At 37.5% G+C, this 21629-nt stretch overlaps 1 protein-coding gene across 1 annotated transcript in view; it reads right to left on the bottom strand.

The window, feature by feature from the left end:
- NAV3 (neuron navigator 3) overlaps positions 1–18743 on the bottom strand; it is a 417043-nt gene extending 398300 nt beyond the window's left edge. The window contains exon 1 of the mRNA XM_049792275.1: positions 18640–18743. Coding sequence (XP_049648232.1) covers positions 18640–18711 — 72 coding nt within the window. The 5' untranslated portion in view covers positions 18712–18743. The remainder of the gene's footprint in view (positions 1–18639) is intronic.
- Positions 18744–21629: the final 2886 nt, after the last annotated feature.

Here is a 21629-nt window from a genome sequence, read left to right as displayed (position 1 = left end):
ATGTCACGAGAATACAGGACAGCCATCAAACCATATCCTGTGCTCTAGCAGATAAATGAAAGTGTCCTTTTCAGTAGATTCAAATATGCCGTCTCTTCACAATACCTGAAAGTTTTCATTCCCTCCTCCCCTCCCTGCTGGGTCGAGCATCTCATGGTTACTGGTTTCAAAGTCAGCAATGCCTAAAGTCCCCTGTGGTTTCATTTCTCAGACAGACTCCAACTAAAACCATCCCCTTTGCATCATGACTGAGACAATCCATTCACCGAAAAAAATTCAAAGATTCTGAGGAATCGGAGATGTTAAATTAGGACTTCCTAATCTGCTCACATAGATTTTAGCCTTGACACCAATTTCAGTGTAGAAATCTTTCCTCCATATAATTTTGTATGGTGACAAGTACAATGTGGTGAGGCTTCAGATTGGGACTGCTACATATTACTGTAACACAAACACTGCTGGAGTAATGCAAACCCCCCAAAAGGTAATTAAGTCTTTCTGTATATTACTATTTTCTCCTTCAAAAAGCCTACCCCTGTCTAATCATCACCACCACCTACCCTCACTTAAATCTGAAAAAAAGGAGGAGAAAAAATATTTTTATGGCATCTTAGCATTAATTAACAGCACTACAGTTAAACATGAAAAACGTCATGTCTCATTTAAATAAATATCCCTCTAAGTACATTTACTTCTTTGGAAAAAAACAACAACAAAAGCTGTTCTGTAATTGAAAGGGTTACTGTTGAACCCTCACATGAAATACTGTCAAATACTTGTGCAATACAAAACAAAAAGGAAAAGTAAGGCTAAGGAGTTTTTCCAAAAAAAGAAAAAGAAAGAAAGATGGAAAGAACTAGTGAACATTAACTGACACTTTCATTAAGCTAATTGCTTTGGTTTATACAAAAAAGTAGAGGAAATGCTAAAACATTGAGGCAAGCCTTTGGAATAGCCATATCAGTGAAAATTAATCTGGTAAGTGCAAGTCTTGAACAAGGCATCTTATCTTCCCCAGAGAAAGCTGAAATTTCTACTGCATTACTTTAACCACGTCTCTAAATGAAAGTAGAGCTACACATGCACTAATGAACACGACCAATTTATGTCATTCTGTAGCATTCTAAATTACTGACATGATTTTAATTGTCAAATTGTTCTGCACTAAAAATACACTGGACCATATCCAGTTTATGGCTAGATTTATATCCTTCAAATATTACATTTTATTCAGGACATTTACAAGCATATGTATCTATGTATAGTGGGTGTATGGGTAATTTCAAGTAAAAAAAAAAAAAAAAAACCAAACAAAAAAACCCAAAAAACAGTGTCTGGTATTGCAAAGCTCCTAAAGTGGACTACCTGCTTAAAATACGCTGCTTACCTTTGTTTAGACTGACAATTTTTCAATTCAGCCTACGAAATGTATATATACAAGGAGTACCTACCACCATGGTACTTCCTGGCCCTGATTATAACTCCAAAGAGCTTCCTGAATATAAATTACTATGAAATAACAATAGTGCTAGTAATTACTTATTCTTCCCTGGGGCAGCTGCTGTCAAGGCCAAGCCAAAGACAGGTATTCACATGTGGCCTGCAAACATCCAACGGGTGCCTACCTCCAAAATGACAGCACTAAAATAGATGGATCTCCACCCTGTGTTATAATAATGAATGAGCTGTATCCATCTGTATTCTCTTAACAACATTAAAAATAATAATAAAAAATCCTATTTTCTAAACTAAGATAACTAACATAAAAGTAAAACATTAAGTTGAAGGCTTAGTTTAACCAAGCACTGCCTAGACATGCTGTAAATAAAAAGTCACTGTCCCAAAGAGCTTGCACCTTCAGTTTGTGCTGAAGTACCACGGGAGGAAGAGCTAAGAGGCAAAAGAGGAAGAAAGAAAAAACAGAGAAAGAAAACAGAATGCAGTAACAAAAAGAGACTAATACTCCTGAGATGAGCAACAGTCAGCTGAACATTTGACAAGTTTAGGTCACAACTGTTATCATAATTACAACCATTTCAAGGAGTTTGTGCTACGGTAGGAGCATACAGGCATTGCTGGTTTTCCTCATTTTGTCAGTGTCCTCAGTCACATAAGGTACTGCACTGCAGAAACCCAGAGGTGCTGCTTTTATGCCTAGTATTCTAATTTTTCATTCACCCACTCCTTGATTCTATGAGTAGACAATCTCTCTCTCTTCCTATTATATATGTTCCTTCCCATCATCTATGAAGAGCAGACCTTTTATTTGTATTTGACCATCAGTCAAAATACTGAACAATGGGGATACTGGACACCACATAAATAATGTAAGACAATATCAGCATTACTGATTGAAATTAGTACTACAAGATGATTTATAGGCATCTAGTAGTTAATAAAAAAAGTAGACTTCAAGGAAAGGCAAGTATCCATTGCCCCTAAATACAACTAATTTTCTTTTAATAATTTTTAAAGTTTACTCAAACCAGATAATCAGATACTTCTTTATTTGTGCCAAGAATATTAAAAAAAAAAAAAAAGGTAAAAGCTCATTTGAAAATTCCAGGTTGTAGATAAAGACATGAAATGCATGTTAAATGACAGTTGTTCTAGAATTTCATTTAAGGAAGACAATCTTTTCTTTTTCCCTGATAATGTACTGTTTGATTTTCTGTCCAGTGGCCTTTAGAACCTCACTGTCTAAAGAGTCTGATTTAATCCTCACTAGAAGTCAGCCTTGTGAAACTATAGAACAAATATTCTCATCTTCTGCATTTATTTCCATATGAATGGAAACCTGGAAACTTACAGCTTACAAAAAAAAAGAAACCAAAAAAACTGAACTCTGTGAAAGTAGAAAAAATTAACCTAACATTTGGATGTATCAAATTGCCAAAAATATTAATATGTCAGTGTATTTTCAGACAGAATAGTCTGTAGTACCAAAGCTCTGAGGTTCACTGCAGCTGGGTTTTCAAAACTAGCATGTAATGCATGTGCATGTGAAAAATAAGGCAGCAGCTGATACTATATTGGTGGCATGAACTCTTTCAAGGTAATTTCAGTACTACTCGGAAGCTAAGTTTCTACAGTGCTAAAAAGCTGGTATTTTTATTAAGAGCTAATAGATGTGATATAAAACAAGTGCAATAATTGAAGCATCACAGAGTGGGAACCAACTAAAAATACTGTACAAAAAGTTCAATCTGATACTGAGAAAGTTAGGAATGATTATAGTTGTCTCTAAGAACACAAGTCTCATTATGCTACCCTGAACTTTGTATAAGTACTTTTCCAACAGTCTTTCCACATAAATTCTAAAACCAAATAAAACCCCCTCATCTGCATAAATTTCTCATCCACTTTCCTCATCCTCCACCTGATAGCTGAGCTACCTTTTTCTATGGAAAAAAAAAAAAAAAAAAAAAGAGACTTTATAAGAGGAGGAATGACTGGGAAAACTACTCTACCTTGCTGTCATCTAGACTCTCCTTCTTAAGTAGACTTTAGCCTTTACTTACCAAGACATAGGACCAGATAGCAGGGCTGTAGGGTAACCTACAGTGATTGGGGCACCCCAGAGCATACAGAGCCCAGGTACCTCGCAGGCAGTCTCTTCCCCCAGCTCACAGCATTGGAATAATATTTCTAACACCCAGAGCCATGTCAACCCCTTCAGTTTAGCTAATAGGTTTTTCTTTTGTATCGAGGCAGGTTGGGTGTACTGCATGGAAACTGTGCAGTCTATCTTTAAAAAATAAGATGGGAAGCTCAAGAAACATAACAGCCAGTAGATCTGGAGAAATCTATCAAATATCCAGAAGCAAAGTGACTATAAGAAATAATGCTTAAGTAAAATCCAAATATCATCCTACATCTTCGGTACCAGCTCAGCTTCTGTTTTCTGGCCCTTCTGTTAAACAAATCTGAACCCAAACTACATTCAATGAAGAATTTTAAGGAACATTAAAAATGTTTCCTCTGAAAGAGTCAGCAAGTGTTTGATCCAAACACTATTAGAAGCAATTCAACCAATCCAATCCTTGTCTGAAGAGTCAAATTTAGGGACCTCATTCAACAAAACATGATTTCAAAGAGTTTCAGTCTTTAAAAGCAATCTGCACTGTTGCCTTAAAAACGAAGCCATGAAAGAAGACCCTTTGTACGTTTTTGATGGTTGAATTTTTTGATTCATTATGTCAACTTTTTTTCCACTCAAGTTAACTAATGCTCTCCAAGAGGTGACACAAAAGACTGTGGACTTCAGTGGGCCTGCAGTGGCTTTGGCAAATTGACATTCCTTTGTCTGACAAACTGACTTTAGGTTGTTCTCAACAAGGTCAACAGCTACAGATGTCTTTGATTTTAACTTCTCAAATGTGTCCCCAGGGCCCAACTCCTGTCACAATCTGCATGCACACACATATATTGGCAGATGAAGGCTGTAATTCTCACCTGCTGTGAGTAGCCACATTTAGGTCTGTTCTTTGGTGGTGGTGGGTTTTTTGGTTGGTTTTGGTTTTTTGTTTTTTTTCCAAAACAAGAAAAAATAAAAAGAAAGAAAATAGACCAATATTGATTGCTTTTTCTTTACAATTTAGTAAGGACTTTTTACAAAAATGTTACATCAAAAATTGAAAGGCTCTACAGAAAGCCTGCCAAAAATCACTGGAAATATTCCCACTGTTATCTAAGAGGTCTGGGTAATTACACCTTTAGAGTATAACTGTGAAGTATTTTAATGTAAATCTAAACACAGCCTTAACCATGAGATTGCCACCAATATTACACCTCTTCAAAAAATCCATGCGCACTACTGATTTGGAGAACTGCTTCATAGCATAATTTACTAGAAGAAATATGATGTTACAAACACTCATGGCACGTGCTTGGAGCATTTACCAGGATGCATTTGTAGCCAGAGCACCAAGACAATCACAGAGTATCTTGCAAATATAACAAATGCTTCCCTGCCCCTTCAATCACCATGTATGGCATTAAAGGCTAAAAGTTTTAAACAGCATTCAAAACACACAGAAAAATAAATTTTTAAGTCTAAAAAGTTTTTTTGCCACGGAGAACGTGCAACCCTCTATTCTTTTTCTTCGTTTGAGCCCTCCTGATTCAAGTGGTATACTTCTAGGAATATTGTGTCCATAGTGTTCCTAAACATATACTTCAGTAAAGAAGGAATGAAAAAATAGAGTTCAGCATACTCAATACATTGTCTTAAAGAAAGATGGGGAGAAACAGGTACTTTTTCAAAATATTAAATAGCAGTAATGGATTCATTTTTTTCCCCCCTCAATGAGGTTTCAGTTGTTTTACTAAGAAAAATCCTACTAAGAAAAAGAATGAAAAAAAAACCAAATAAACAATTATATAGCATACATGTTCTGACTTCCACACAGGACAGTCTCTGGTTTCCCTGGGCAGCTGTCAGAGCAATCAACCTCGGTCACAGAAACCTCCTTTACAGGGGAGGAAAATAAAAATTAAGACCAGCACCCCCCAAACATATGTTCCATGGTTTCCCTTTTATCTCGTCTGAAATTCTATTGTTACCCAGGCAAGCAGCAAAGCCTGAGCTGCAAATTTAACAGTTTAAAATCTGTGACTGAACTTACCTTGGTAAAAAATTAATTCCTGGAGAACACAACTTCCAGTCTGTTATGCCAGCTGTTCTGCTAACGAATGACAACTCCTCCTTTCTTTCTAGCTGTGCCGTGAACTGACGTATCAAGATAACACAAGATTTTTTGACAGACCAAATTTGCATTGGCCACAATTATTAGACACATGTTGTGGAGAAATGACTTTGTTTGCTTTAATCATTTGATGGACATACACAGATAAGTAAAGGGCAAGAAAAAGACTAACTACTGTTAAAGGTATTTTGCATCTCTTTTTATGCTTAATAGATTGTTTATAGCAATACTAACCAAAAGTGAACAAAAACACTAGGGGAGAAGAGGGGGGAACAAAGCAGAAGGCATGCACTATTTCTGCTTATCATGGGTTAAAATCAACTCTGAGATCTCTATAATCACTCTTTGGCACTTTTGAATTACAGATCCACTTAGGAATTTTGCTCTTGGGATTATCTTTGTTTATAATGTTTACATACCATTTTAGCTCATTACTGTTAAGCATGCGATAACATGGAATATTGAAGTGTTTTTCTGCAAGACATGTAAATTAAATCTTGATGTAATGTTAATTCCTAACAGACAGCTTTGACTCATGAGTGTTGTTTTTATGCATCATTTTATTGTTTTTTGTATGTATGGCTATTCTGCAAATCAGCTTGCATTCCTGATACATTTTTTAAGAAGGGAACTCCTTTGGATTTTGAGCCAGAAAGCTCATTTTACACCAGGACTGATGCTAATCCAGAGAAAATTATAACCACCTCCATCTGCTTTCAGAAAAGAACAAAATCCCAGTTGTCTAAACTGGCATCAGAAAATGTTAGGAAAACTCTGCAATTTTCTTCTATTATCTCTTTCTTCCACCTCCCCGACTGATCCATTTGCTCTTCTTGCAATGATTTCTTTAAACGACCATTTGGAAATATATAGAGTAAGTGGCATTGTAAGTAGTCATCATGTAGCAGTTGACAATGACAGGAAAGTGCCATCTACTTTAGCTACCACCTAAACGGAACAAATTAAGCATGTATTCCCCTAACACACAGCCAAATGGGCTGCTGTAGTCCTGAGAGCATGTTTAGATTACTATGATGGAGAAAAATTGGGAAATTAGGCGAAAATATAGATACAATGCAGTAACAGCTAAGGCATTATAAGTTTTTGGTGAGCACGACAAAGAAAAAGCTTGTATATTCCCTTCCTTTGTGTACACAAACTTCTCCTCTCTCATACAGTACAACTTCATTCCTAAGTGATGAGTGGTTTTGCATAGGAGATCCCATACTAACAACAACAACAACAAAAAGCAGCATATTCCACTCTTAGGGACTAAATACAAGAGTGGAATCAAGGGAAATGACAAGCAAACTGTAAGGTCTTTAAACCAGACATAATAATTTTTTTACTGTGTTCCTACAGCAGCAGCACAACTATGTCCTGATTCATGACTGAGACTCCTGTCCTCTGCCACAATCTAAATAAACAGCCATGAGTGCAGCATACTTATTTTAAACACTAGGCAAATATATTTGACCTTCAATCTGAGGGTCTTAATGCTCTAAGAGAAATCAATTATCAATGATTCAGAAAATCTTTTAATTTTATACATAGATAAAACTGAGTTTAAGCAACTTCCCTGAGGGTACAAAGAAAAATTGACAAAGCTAGAAAAGAAACAGGCCTTTAGCCTTTTGGCCTCAACCTTTACTTACATCATCCATCCTAAAACTGATACAGTGGCAACTGTCATATAGCAATAGGCATATTTATATTACTAATAAGCTATTACATAACACTTCCATATACATTTAAACATACAGAAAGCATTTCACAAAGCAGTAACTGTTGCCCTCTAAATACAGAGCAGGTTCAGGCAAACTAAATAACCACCTTCCAGAATTTTTGCATTAATACCGATCTGCTACCTCAACAGTGTTAAAAACGATAGGTGTCTAAGCTAATTCCTGTTTAAGTAGTCAAAATATTTTTAAAAAAAATTAAAAAAAGAGAGATCACTGTCGAGAAGTCAATATGTACCTCAATCACTACACACAAGTAACAAATACCTTCAAGGTATCAGAGCATATTTTATAGTAACCATAGGTAAAAGCTGGGTTTAAATGATGCCCTCCATTGGGGGCCACATTTTTTACTGCTTTATGGATACTTGCTAACATTGTAGAGGCTATGATGTTGAATCACTCTGCATTTGTGTATTGTAGTCCCCTTTGGTTCTCATTTATGATGCCAACAATAAATACAAAGTCACCTGACCTCTACAATCGAGCCAAAAAGAACACCTGCTGGAAATTATCCCTTCCAAATGACAAATTATGGACACAGTGTTTACATCAGGCAATTAAAAAAAAAAAAAAAGATTATTGGCAGCTTCTCCCGGTCCTCTTTTATCTCTACAATGCCTCCACCATACTTATGAATAACTACACGCCATGTCCTGGACTTACCAAGCAACTTATTACTGGCATCAATTCAGCAATTCAGATAAAGCGGGACGTTTGCTCTCCCTGCTCCATGTCAGTCAGATGACACGGGGACTAATAGTATTTTAAGGCTACACCTCTTCTATCAAGGCCTCAGAGCAACTGCCATGTTTCTGACTGAGCTGGAGAACACTGACAGGCTCTATGAGAGGAAACAAGTAAACACACAAATTTCTCACCAACAAAATTTAAGAAATGGAGATTTTAAAAAAATAATCCCATTTTATATAAAACAAAACTTTTAAATCATAATTACTAATACTATTGTTTTAAGAGACTCAGGGACCCTAGTTACAGAGAACTGACTCCAATCCTATGCACTGCACAGACATGCACAGAGGTGCACAGGGTAAAAAAAGACCCTGAGCTAAGGATACTATTTTCTAGAAAGAAAAAAAATAATCAAGAAACAAATGGAATATGGAGAAAGCAAAGCATTTTAACATATGATTACACCAGAGATTGTCCTATGCATTGTTGTCCATGTTACATGTTTCTATGCAAGCACACACTCAAAATACTTGTACACACAAATATGTGTAGATATGCATATTCACACATACAATTATCTGCGTGTTTTTATATGCACGTATACTAAAAAAAGCCAATAAGCCAAGTTAATTTGAGCAAGGGAGAAGGAAAATGAAAACAAACATATAGAGGGCAAAAAACATGCGGCAAGGATAGAGGGAACATGACAGGTAAGGAGAACTCACTTGACAGAGAAAGGAAAAAACAGCAACAACAAAAAGAAAGGAGAAGCAGACAAAAAAAAAAAAAACATCAAGAGCTCAACTAATAAAGACAGCCTGCTGACTTGCGTTTCAACTACAGGTTTATTTTTCCTTCAGGAATACATAATGTTAAACTGGAACAACAGCAACTTTGCTATATACCTTCAGCTAAAGTCCTGGATGCTGGGAGCTGTTCCTTTCCCTGGCAAAACCTACATTCGGTCACTCAGGTAAAAGTGCCATTAAGAGGAATTTCTGTGCCTGATACTGACAATTCTAGAAGACATCAAGGAATTTTAATATTTAAAAAATGGAATTTGCATACAGCAGTGCCTACTGAGATACAGTTTTACTAGATCTTAACAGCTACAAAAGGAAAACAAATTATAACATTCTAAGGTTCACTTTACTAACAGTAGAATATTCTGCAGTCTAACTGCAACCCCCCCCCCAACAAAATAAATAAAAAAAAAAATCAACAAAACCAAAACAAAACCCAAAGAACAAACAAAAGCCACAGCTGTGAAACAGAGGAAACATATTGGTATTAAACTCAGTAGCTCTATCAACTTTTTCTTCTCTTCTAACAAAGAAGCTTTACTCATTTACCTGCAGAAAACATACAGCATAACTATGTTAGTTTGTATATATACACATACTAATATTCAAATCAGTATGGATATGCATGTTCTTGCCAGCAACCAACTGTGAAAGAAAGGAAGTTTACACTAAGAAGAAAATTATAACCATTTCCAGAGTTCTTCTCTGCCTTTACATTCTTTTGTACTTGAGCACTGGAGAAAAGCTAATACCACTACGTAGGCATTAAAAAATAAAAATGAAGCATCTCCCAGCAGTATTCTTTTATTGGAACACAGCATGACTGCACCCTGAGACTTCAGTTTAAGGTGTAACAAAGCACAGTCTTCCATTCTGGTACAATACCCAGACTCCACAGACTCACATTTAAGGGCTGCCTGCATTACGAAACTAATGTGACAAACTAATGTGGCCTCAGCTATATAATATACCTTGACCCCAATTCTACAGGTTTGTGTGTTTGGGTTTTTTCCACATGCGTTTCCTTTAGTAAGCATGCAAAATTCCTAGAAAACTAATTTGTAGAAGCTAGGCTTTAAACTTTTCTGTGCATCATTTCTGCATTTGGACCAAGCTTTGTCAACCCTGTCTCATTTTCTCTGTTTATAGTGCATATTTACATACTGTACCTTAGAAAAAAGATCTGGTTTAATCTGGGAGTATTAGATGTTGTTGGTAATAACTCAATGATTCCACCAGATGTTTCTATTCAGAAGCTAAAAGCCACAGTACCAGGCAGAGTTGTCCTCTCATATGTTGCTTAAGGCTAGACCTATCTAGAATTAGTTTAAAAGGTTAGTAACTCTGCTTTATAAGCAGGCACGCAATACAGTCTCACAAGAGACTTCTTGCTTTAGCGTTTACAAAATGTAGTCTTAAAAAGGTCTTTATATCCCTCCTATAAAGGCACACTGTAGTATAGTCACTCACTGGCTTACTACTTCTGATATAGCAGCAGCAGCACATGCTTCTCCTTCCAGTTTCAACAATTAGTGTTCCAGGGGAATTAGAGAAGCAAATAGGCAGAACTTCCACGCACAACACACAGATTCAATACTTGCAATCCTTTACCTGTACTGCAAGACTGCAGAGATAACCAGGAAGATGCAGAGTCCTTGACCTGAGTTTAGGTTCCAGTTAAAAATCTCAAGGTAACAATAGAGTGATTTAGAGAAACTAGCTCAATGCAAATGTGGTAATAACAATAACAAAAAGCTTTCCCAGCTACTTTGTAAACACACCAGCACCTTTCACTTAATGTAAAAGTAGAACAACTATCAAAGTGAAAAAAGTATCTTCCCATAAGAAGTTCAAAGTTCAAGAGAAGAGAGACAAGAAAATAGGCACTTGCTCTAAATGCAGTTTAATACAGGGTCATCCGCAATATTTAACAAAATACTTTAAAAGTCAGCAAGCAGGATAGTTGACTCCTAATGCACCCATTATGGGACCATCCCTATTGCAAAGAACAGATTTCAAACTGCAAAACCCTCAAAAAGCCTTTTGAAGGTATGATCTTCATGAAGTTGAGTGATAAAAATCCCCAAACAAGGTCACAGTGCAAGACAAGGCATCACCTAGAAGCCTCAGTTCAGATCCTCTGCTGTACAGTGCTCTGTGCAACTGCTTCTCAAGCTTGTGCTCCTTCTTAGAAAGGAAAAGACAGGACCAGGTTACATATTATTTAAGCATCCCAACCCTTTCCTAATCTACATTTCATCCTTTAAATACAGAAGATTTTCCCAGATGATGGTTTTGAGAAAAAAGCAACTAAACAAATATTATTCGGTAACATTTAAATAACAAGAGTAAGAGCAGGAAAATACTAAATTATTACAGTGATTTCCTTATTTTGCAATGCCACTGCAGAGAAACAACAAAAAAGAAAGCCATGTGACTTTATTTACTAGCTTAGCTATTTATTATCACTTAAATTGTTCTTTGTACTGAGGCTAACGAGCTTATTTGAAAAAGCTAGGAGCAACAAACAGCAATCAAAAAACAGGATTTATGGTAGAAAGACTCTAGTCTTTTGTACTTGACAAATGAAAACCTTGCAGACAGTTTGTAACCATCAATGTGTCCCAGAGCAAACTGTATAATCATGAGATATTACCTCCATGAATTTCACTTTTTTCTGCCTTTTAGACATTGTATCTTATTCCAAATTAGGTAAGACCATTTGAGACAAGATGCTTAAATCTACCTTTGTGTATTTACTAATAGCAATGTAATTGGTAGAAATGGGAAACTTTGCCTTTAGTAGTAAGTGAAGACCAAGGCCAGTAAGTAATAGTATTACTTTTTTTGCAGGGCAGGGGGAGAAGTAACCAACCCAAATGAAAAGGCACCTTCTTCCTCTCACTCTACTCTGTAGTGCATATTCAAAATCACGTCATATGTGTACATACAAAATAGTATTCATTTCAGCTATCTGATTACGCAAAAATCTGCCAGCGCAAACAACTGCAAAGCAGCTGAGCTCCTTCCAACCAGGCAGCAATGACATCCTGTACAACTTTTACCTGGTATTCTTAAACAAGTTTTATTCTTATCACGCATGCATTAAGAGCAACAACTTAAAGATAACATTGAGTGGCAAGAAAAGAAACAAGCTAAGAAACCAAGGCATACTACTGAAATATAAAATACAGCCAGCCAGTATCCTTTTAAGAGAAGAATTAATTAATCAGCATTTAATTTCTCAGCTCTTTTTGTGCAGCACTGGGTCAAAATACTGCTCTGTAATCGAGACTGTTGCAGATAGTGGCGTTGGGAAGGCAAGGAAAAAGAAAAAGCATTAAAAAATGTGTACGATCTTATTTACATCACAGTTCTCTAATAGGAGGGAAAAAACCTGTAAACATGCAGCAGAGGACATGAATTTACTTTATGAATTAAGTATGGGCTTCATATTTCATAACATGATATTTAACACCATTTATTGAGCCTGTAGAGATTTTTTTAAAAAATTTGAACAACTGCACTAGCAGAGTGCACAGAACAATTTCAGCAAGCGAGAGGAGTCAGGTGGTGGGGCCCCAGGGAGGTTTGACAGAGAGAAGAATAATTCAAGTCTTTCTAGCATAAATTTTGAAACAGAAAACTCCTGGAGTATGGAGGGAGACAGCTTAAGGGAAAGACAGCAGTAATATATGACAGGCGTATATAGCAAAGAATTTGGAAAGCAACTGTAGTTTTATGCCCACAGCCCATTTCTTCTTATCAGCTGGGTGGGCTTTTCCTATCTCTGCCTAATTCAAAGGTATTAAAGAAAAAAACAACATTAAAATAGAGCACAAACCTCTCCCCTCAGCCTTGAAGACTTCTCACTATCCCTTTGACCCAGTATTTTTTGTTAAAGCACTGAATATACATCCTGAAAAAAAAAAAAAAATAACCTGCCAGCTGTTATGTGATACAGGATAATAGTGAACATCGAGCTTAAGGAGTCTCTGACTCTTCACCAGATCTTCAGACCTCCAGTTGTTTGCAAGGCATCCCCTGACAGAGACACAGATGGGCAGATGGGCAAAAACCACACAGAACATACATATATATGTATATATGTGTAGGAGGGACTGGGGTGGGGAGAGCAGGAGGGAGAGAAAGCTCAGTTAGAGCAGCCTTGGAGGGAGAAATAAAAACAGAATGGTAGAAATCAACTTTTTTGTTGAGATAGCAAGCAACATCATCCAGATCCTAGGTCCTCAAATGAAAATGAGCTATTAAATAAGAATATCAACAACCCCAGCCTGCCCAATATTTCATGCTGTTATTTTTAAAAAGAGTTGTTAGGTGACTACAGAATTAGTCATAAAAATGAGAACTGAGATGTGAAAATGGGGAGCACAGACACAGCAGTATGAACGTGTCAGCGAGAACAAATTGTGCTCCTGGCCCAGCTGCGTCATGATGACGACATCCGATTTTCCCAAAATGTTGTTCTGTGCACTGAATATTGACTAAGACGAAGCAGGCAGGGGATGGAGGAACAGTGTGATGTACATGCTGATTGCTCCCATTTCATCTGTCCCTTCTAAAGCTTCTCTCTTGATTGCGTATCAAGGCTGCCTGATGCTTTTGAAAGTAACCTACTATTTTACCCTAACAAGTAAAACCAGACTGATTATTGGGCATATAGTTAATCTTCAAATGGCTACTGGGGAGACCAGCAAAACATTCAACAGTAGACAAGGCTTGTTTGGTATTCCTTCTGATTAATTATATTTAATTATTGCTCAGTAATAGAGTCTTGGTGTCTGTTAAAAACCCCTCTGAGTTCAGGGGCTCATCTGCCTTCAAAAAGAAAAACTGAAGGAAATAATGCAATTTGTTCTGAAAGCAACTTGCGCTTTCTCATATTTAACTTTAAAGCATATGGGGGGGGGGGGGGGGGAAGTACTAAAAACTTTCCTGTGTTTTCATTTGGTTTGGATCAGCCTCTAAACAGAAGGACTAAGGCCTATGATCAAGAGACTTTAAAAGAAAATGTGATGAAAAAGAACTCCAAGCCATGTGTCGGTGGTGTCAGCAGAGGTGCAAAAGTTTTTCCGCTTTTGGAAACTAGCAATTCTGCAAGACGATCATTACAACCATATTCTGCATGATGGATTTCAAATCTAGACACATATCTTTTGGTGTGAGTCAGGACAGGGACTCAGTGGGCTTGTCTGAAACACCCTAGACATTGTGGAACAGAAAGCAGTAAATTAGTTAGCAGACAAAGCAGGTATGCCAAAACCTTATGGGATGGAGTACTATTGTTGCTGGGAAGCATTTTATACATTACTGTATTTCTGAAACAATTTTATAGGTTTACACAGGGTCAAGTACATAAATGATACTTAAGGGTATTGCAACCTGTGTTATTTGCCTGCACATTGCCTCACACACACCCGTACGCCCACAGCGAAGCACACTCCCAGGCTCCCACCCCAGCCTCCAGACTTTAACAAGGCCACAGCTGCAGCATCATTCAAAGGCTTGGCTTTGCCTGCCTGCAGCAAGCAGGTGTTTTTCGAAGATACCAAGTAACCTGGAGAGTCTGTCAAAGAAATGGCCACAATGGGACTTTCTTGGGGGGGGGGGGGACACACACACATTAAAATTAATGACTGGAGTAGCTGGGAAATCTTGGATATGTACTTTACAGATTTGACTAGCATAAACCATGCATGTGGCAGCAGATTACAAATTTTTATGTTGATTTTGAAAACAGAAGAACCCTGTTGAATGATGAAATGCAGATAGATAAAGCAGTATTTTCGGGGTTTTAAAATGGTTATTTGCGGCAAGTTGCCTATAGAAACCTGTTATTCAAACTGTTAGTTCACAGCGCTCTCTACCATTTACCACATGCTAAATCATGAACACCATACTGTAAACAGCAATACAGGCATTTGCTATTTACTGGCATTTATGTCCTAAAGCCTTGAATATTATCATACTTTTAAAATAAGAAATTACAGTGCACTGTGGGAATGGCAAATAGATGCAGAAGCACAGCACTTAACCTGAAATCTCTACCTGGATGGAGCTGTATGCCTGTCACATCCAGCTTAGAGGAAGGAAGGACATGTTTTGGACAGAGATACCATGGACACATGGTCCTCAAACAGATAAAGCTGATGGACATCCCAGAACTGCCTGTTCCAGCTCATTGATTTCCTGAGGCTTTGCACCCAGCTAGAAGAATTTGTAGAGGGAAGCCCTATGCCTGTTTTCTGTAGGAGGTCAAATTAATCAATTACAATGATCTTTCTCAATATCTTTTTCCTCCCTGCACTGCCTTCTGTTAGCCTGCCTCCCTTCTTTCCCCAACACTTCAGCCACAGAAATTGGACTACTGCTTCCATACAGCTACCAGAAGTTCTCACTCTGGGCCTGAGCCTCATTTTGTACATAAGAGGGTCAAACACACGAGTATCAGCCCAGTCGGAGACACCTGCCAATTCCACAAAAGTCAGCAGACTATTGGCAGAAATCAGTAAAACTGCCACTACGTCTTGGAGCTGCAGAAAGGCTAAGGAGCTTGATAGTTCTGCAGCCATAAAAATGAATATACTCCTATTTAAAATGCAGTTGGTAGCATTTGATGGGTTTTGAGATAAGGAGCAAATCTGAGTGTCCTACAGACATGACCATTCACATGTTAGCAACAAAATGAAAGTTACATAAATATAGTTGTCCAGGCCCAAATCCAGATCATAGGAAAGTAACTATATAGCATATACTGCCCTATTAAATTATTAGAAAAGCTAAATGCCAAAGCACAATCTGCATTTTTAAAACCACTTGAAAAGTTTTATATCCTTAATTAACATGGAGTTTTGTTCTTTGACTTTTTTTTTTTCCCCTGAATTCCCCATGCAGAAAACAGTCCAGTAGTAATACCTTCTGCAGCAACACAACAGTTGAGACTTCCTGGAACACAGTATTTTTCATTTATTTATAGAACATAAGCTATCCAATAGATTCAGCTTGACTTCTGCCCAGTCTGATCCAGGTAGAGCACCAGTAAGGCATCCATGTCAGCCAGTAAGTCAGCCAATATTTCCTAAAGTGGTCCCTTTTTATTTCACTCATTTCTGTCTAACATATTTCAAAATTTACCCTACATTCACTGCAGCATAAAGAAATAGCCAAATTACTACTACTTGTTATGTTTCCCTATCACCTTTTTAAAGCCTTATTTTATTAAAATATAACATTATCCTTGTACTAGTGAAGCAGATACTAGCATATCAAAGATATTAAATTACTAGTAAGGATTCCTGAACGTAATGAAAACTAACCATGCTTCTGTTTATTATCATCACATTTAGATCTTCATCAACCACACCACAGGAGCAGAGACTTTTAGCAGCTGCAGAGCCTTTGGCAGTCGTCGCATAGTTCTACAGCTGGATAAAATATCCACAGGCTGGCTCAAAGAAAACATTTGACCTTGAGGTACAACAGATCCCCTTTGAAACAAACTTTCTCCTCCTAAGCAATCTGAAGAGTCAGTCTCTAGAAGTGAATCTGCAGGTATTAGACATGAAGGGGAAAAAAAATCCTTTTGAAATAAGAGGGGGGTTGGGGGAAAGAGGGGACTCAAGCATACTCAGTTCCAGATCAGATAATAACGGTTCAGAAAACAGTTCACCATTTGGTAAGACTAATGCTAACATTTCTCAGCTTTTCTTTTGTGCCACAGAAGGGTGGGAATTATGAGTTGAAGAAATTCCTATGCTCTAAATGATTTATCCGCCATCACGTACTTCTGTGTCTTTTCCATTACAAAAAACCTGCTCAAAGGCTAAATACATTTTCCCAATAATTTCATCACATGTGTTATCGTGGTACGTTTCCTGCAATTCTCTGCACTTTACAAGGTTATTGGCTGTAACCAAATGACTTAGATTAGCACATACAAATCTCAGAGGCACTAGAACAAAGTATTTGATTTTCTAAGTTTTAAAACTGTTTAGTTTATGTTGCCCATAAATTCTCCTAATTTGTATTTTTCCCAAACAAGATCGAAATTATTTAAAACATTAGCCAGCCACTTTCATACCAAAATTTGGAAAAAAACCCCAACCCAGCAGCACTTTTTATAACAAGCCTGTGTAACAATAAAGTACATAACCTTCACTCTAATACATGATTTGGATATTAACAGCCCCATTTAACCCATGCAATAATTCAAAGAGGCCAGTAAATCTCATTAAGGCCTAGTATGAAGAACACCACAGTCACAAAACGCTACACCAGAACGCACTCTCTCAAGCTGGCTGCCATTTGGTGCAGACCCTACATTAGAGCCCAGGCAGACCAGGAATAATAAGCCCCAAGCCTGTCATCCCTCAGTTAGCATAAAGTGCATTAATCTGATGTTAACCCTATGTCACATGCTCTGCCTGGTTCAACAGAAACATGACTGATGCTCACACCTGAGCCAGATCAGACATACACAGGTAAATGAGACAGTGGTGCATGGAGCCAGGATCAAAGCTCAGGGAATTATGGCTTCATCAGCCACAGGCACACACTGGGGATCCCTATGGCCAACTATTTTGGAAAGGCTGCATCAGTGCAAAGAAACAGCTGATAGATTAATAGGAAATAAATCTGAGACAATGAAACATTCTTATAATAATCTCAGAACTGCCTGGGGGTCGAGCGAGTCTTGTTTCTACTGAACAGTCATGTGTTCTGAAAAATCCACGAAGCCTGTTAAGCATCACTGGTGGAGATTTTATTTACGTGCAGATCTTACCATGCATGGTAAGAAAAGATTGAGAGGTAAGTAACAAAGCAGGTCAATGCATTTGATAAAGAAGGCTTTGTAGGGTTTTTCAAAACATATTTGCTGAACTCGAGTTCGATGAGCTCCTCCTAATCTAAAAGTATTACAGAGTTTTGAACTTCTAATAAACTGAAGAATAAAAAAACCACATTTTTTTTTTCAGGCAAAAATAATAATCTATGAATGTAACAAAAGATCAACAAAGTGTGGGAGAAAGACCTGAAGATGTTAAAAAGCATCAGTTCAAGTTTACGAAATAAGCATTAGAAAAGTTTCCAGACCATAGCATGAGTACGTTAAACAGATGACCTGGGAAGGTGAGCCTCTTGGGACCGTCTGTTGCAGAAATGGAATTTCCGAAAGTACTTTCTGTATTGTGGAACCATGAATTTACATGCTTAAACTGCCTTGGGTACTGAAGGATGAAACTTGAACAACAACAACAAATTATCAGAAAACCAAATTATACAGAACTACTGGTAGAATACAATAGGAAGGGTCTATCCACATATCCACTGTAAAGGATGAAGATCTCAAACAGTATCAGGTTGATGTCAGACACTTACTTCGGATCATGTCTCTGCCATGAACTCAGCATTGCTAGTGAGTAAAGGTTTTGCCAAATAATTTGCTAGACAAATTCAAGGACCTTTTAACACAAGATTACCGGACAATCAAGTAGTATTAGAAAGAAAATTACTGGACAATGAAGAAATTGAGTCCCACAACAGCAGTTCACTGTATTGGTGAACATAGCAGACTACTTTATCCTCAAAAGCACATTAGTTTCCAGTTTACTAGAAATCAAAGAGTTTGCAAGTGGTTCAAATACAATTAAGTATAATTAAAAATAATCTTACCTTCTTTTGATCTTCTAGTTTGTGACTTACTGGATTCCTTCCATGTTTGTTCATCTCTGAAGATAAATCCATCACATTCACTCCTTGCCCTTCAAAATGAAATCGGTTCAGCAATACAGCAAACTAATCCAAAAAATAGGGGCTACAAACACAGAGACATGGTGTTTTTTTCCATCACACACCATCTCTGAGCATCAATGACTTGGAGAAATGACTAAGAAATCCATCGATCGAGCTGAGGAAAACTTTGCAGTTCACTCTTGAGACTTTCCAAATCACCATAGCGTTTTAAAAAGCTGATGCTTAAGAAGAGAAATATTCATCTGCTGCTTTTAACTCCAACTGCTATCTATGTCTTTCTTCACAGGTTTCCATTTTACAGAAGGTTACATCCTGACTGTGAACCTGTTGAGAAAAAAAAAAAATCATCAAGATTGATCAGCGATTTGCTGTCACTCTTTGTAATGATTATCTGTCTTCCTCAGGTGTTTGGGGGCAGGGCAGGAAGGTGGTGTTTGTCTTGGTTTGGGTTTTTTTTGGTTGGTTTGGGGTGGGGTGGGGGTGTTTGGTTTTTTAGTAACTAATACTAGGTTTTGATTTAATACTTGGCAGGATGATCCTATGCATGATCCCACTCATCCCCCGCCCCGCATCAGTGCAGGCACACAGAGTATTTACTGAGAACAGCTAGTGAATTCCAGCTGCAGACATCAAGGAAAAGTTAAAGGAAAGAGCTGACTAAAGGCAGCATAGGTGAAAATTTTTCATCTCCATCATCTACTTCCTACTCAGTGCCTTCAAAAAGTGATAGCCAGTGTAACACTGACAGGGTCAGACAGTGAAAACTTGTAGTCAGAATACTAAGTCCTAGTCAATACAACAACTTTAAAAAGAAAAAAAAACAAACCAAAAACCAAAAAAACCCACAAAACAACGTTTCTCCAAAAAAAGTTCTCTTGAAGGCTGCACATGGCAGGGGGAGGGCGGAACAAAACAAAACAAACTACAAACAGGATTTGTTTGCCAGAAAGTTAGAGTTCTGCTAACAGCAAGAGAAAGAGTCAGTGTCTCTTCTGTCATTTTTTACAATAAAATTGTAGAATATTCATGCCTTCAGTGCAACTGAAAGCCAGTTGTATTTAAACCAAGTTAACTGAGTAGACGAAGCCTACATAAAAACTAATTTGAATGCCATTTCAATTCATTTTAAATGCATAATGTTCACAACATGCCTTCACTAATGCATATGGGATAAAGATCTCTAGGTAGTATATTGAATGGTACATGCGAGGTCATGCAGTCTGTCTCTAATAAAATGACATTGAAAAGATTATTTTCTCTTAACAAAATAAATAAACCCAAAATTCAAGAGTCATTACCAATATTATCAACTTAAACTATCTTTTAATCAGACCTAAGGTGTAAGTGTTACTCTATTGTAACTGGTTTACACTTAGGCCAAAAATTGTAAATCTGATGGCTGAAGTTTTTCCAAAGAAAGAAATCCAGGGGTGGGGGGAAGGTGTTTCAAGATTTGGGTTTACTTCCCATTATCCTTGTTTCGATTTGACTGGCAGTAAATTAAATTGATTTTGTTTTTTCCCCAAGTTGAGTCTGTTTTTTGCCCATAACCATAATCAGCAAGTGATCCCTCCCGGTCATTTTCTCAGCCCAGGAGCTTTTCTTTATATTTTCTCCTTGCCATCCCACCAGCTGGGGGTGCGGGAAGGAGTAAGTGAGCAGCTTTGTGGTGCTTTTGGTGCTGGCTGGGCTTAAACCCAAACCACAACAATGCCTCAACCTGACGTTCAGAAACAAAGACTGCAAACTGACAGTCAAGTCTAACAGCTGTTTCTAGGAGCATCTGAACTAACCTTCTGTATTCACAATGAGTCACTTATGTTTTTTAATAGATGTCACTGGGCTCACACCATGACAAACAACTTGTACAGCTTAGTTTTTTATTTGGTTGTTGGTGGTAGCTTGGATTTCTCTGAGTATTCTCAGATTTGCATTTTTCACCCAGGACTTAAAGGCAAAACCTGCTGTGGTCCATGGAGGGATCTCCTTTTTTGATAACACTGAATTAAAAACAAACAAACAAAAAAATCAAACAAGCAAAAATGCCTAGTCCCAGCACTAAAATAGCAAGCTTTCTTTTTGTGATCCAGTCATAAACAGGAGAAAGACTTAAGCTGTTACCACATGTTGGGTGATCCCACAAGGGTGGGATAAACACAACAGCGAGACAAAAATCAAGAGCTCAATATTGATACAAAGAACCACTGACAGCATATTACCCTATGAGATACAATATCTCCTTCAAACCTAATAGTGTTCCATCAGAGAATAAAAATTGATTATTCTCAACACCACAGTGTAAGGCACCTACTTCTTATCCATATTTATCTTCACATACATTTGAACATGATATCAAAGGACTAATCATGTAATAAGGACAAGTCTGTTCCAAAAATAACTAGAAGCAAGCAGAAGATGCATCTGCCTTGTGAAATCATAGAAATATAAACAATTGTACACGAAGCTACTACATGAGAGAATGCACACCTGGGCAGAAACTTGTTTCCCAAACACAGCTTTAGCCTGATACGTCTCACCTAAGCATATAACCAATTTTGCTTGCTACTCTAACTTTTGAGAATCACTTCCTCCTGCAAATGACACAGATAAGCATTATATTATAAATACACTCACGAAAGTAGACTCAAATGCTTAGAAAGCATCTTTCTATTCATTATTTAGAGCATCCTGGGGAAGTCAGTGAAATAAATAACAAGAGTGTAATGCATGTTAACTGCCCAGAAAATAGAAGGTAGTCATTAAAACTGCATTGTTAAAATCTTCCATAAACTTAGACTTTTTATTGGATTAAGCAGCAGATCAGCTTCAGTGGTATGCTATAACCTCCCCAGGCACACCCAGCTTTTCTCACCCTATTTCCACAGAGGTGCAGCAGGACAGTGCCAGTC

The sequence above is a fragment of the Accipiter gentilis genome, chromosome 34, assembly GCF_929443795.1.
Source record: "Accipiter gentilis chromosome 34, bAccGen1.1, whole genome shotgun sequence".
In the NCBI taxonomy this organism is placed as follows: domain Eukaryota; kingdom Metazoa; phylum Chordata; class Aves; order Accipitriformes; family Accipitridae; genus Astur; species Astur gentilis.
This window is presented reverse-complemented; position numbering and strand designations above follow the sequence as displayed.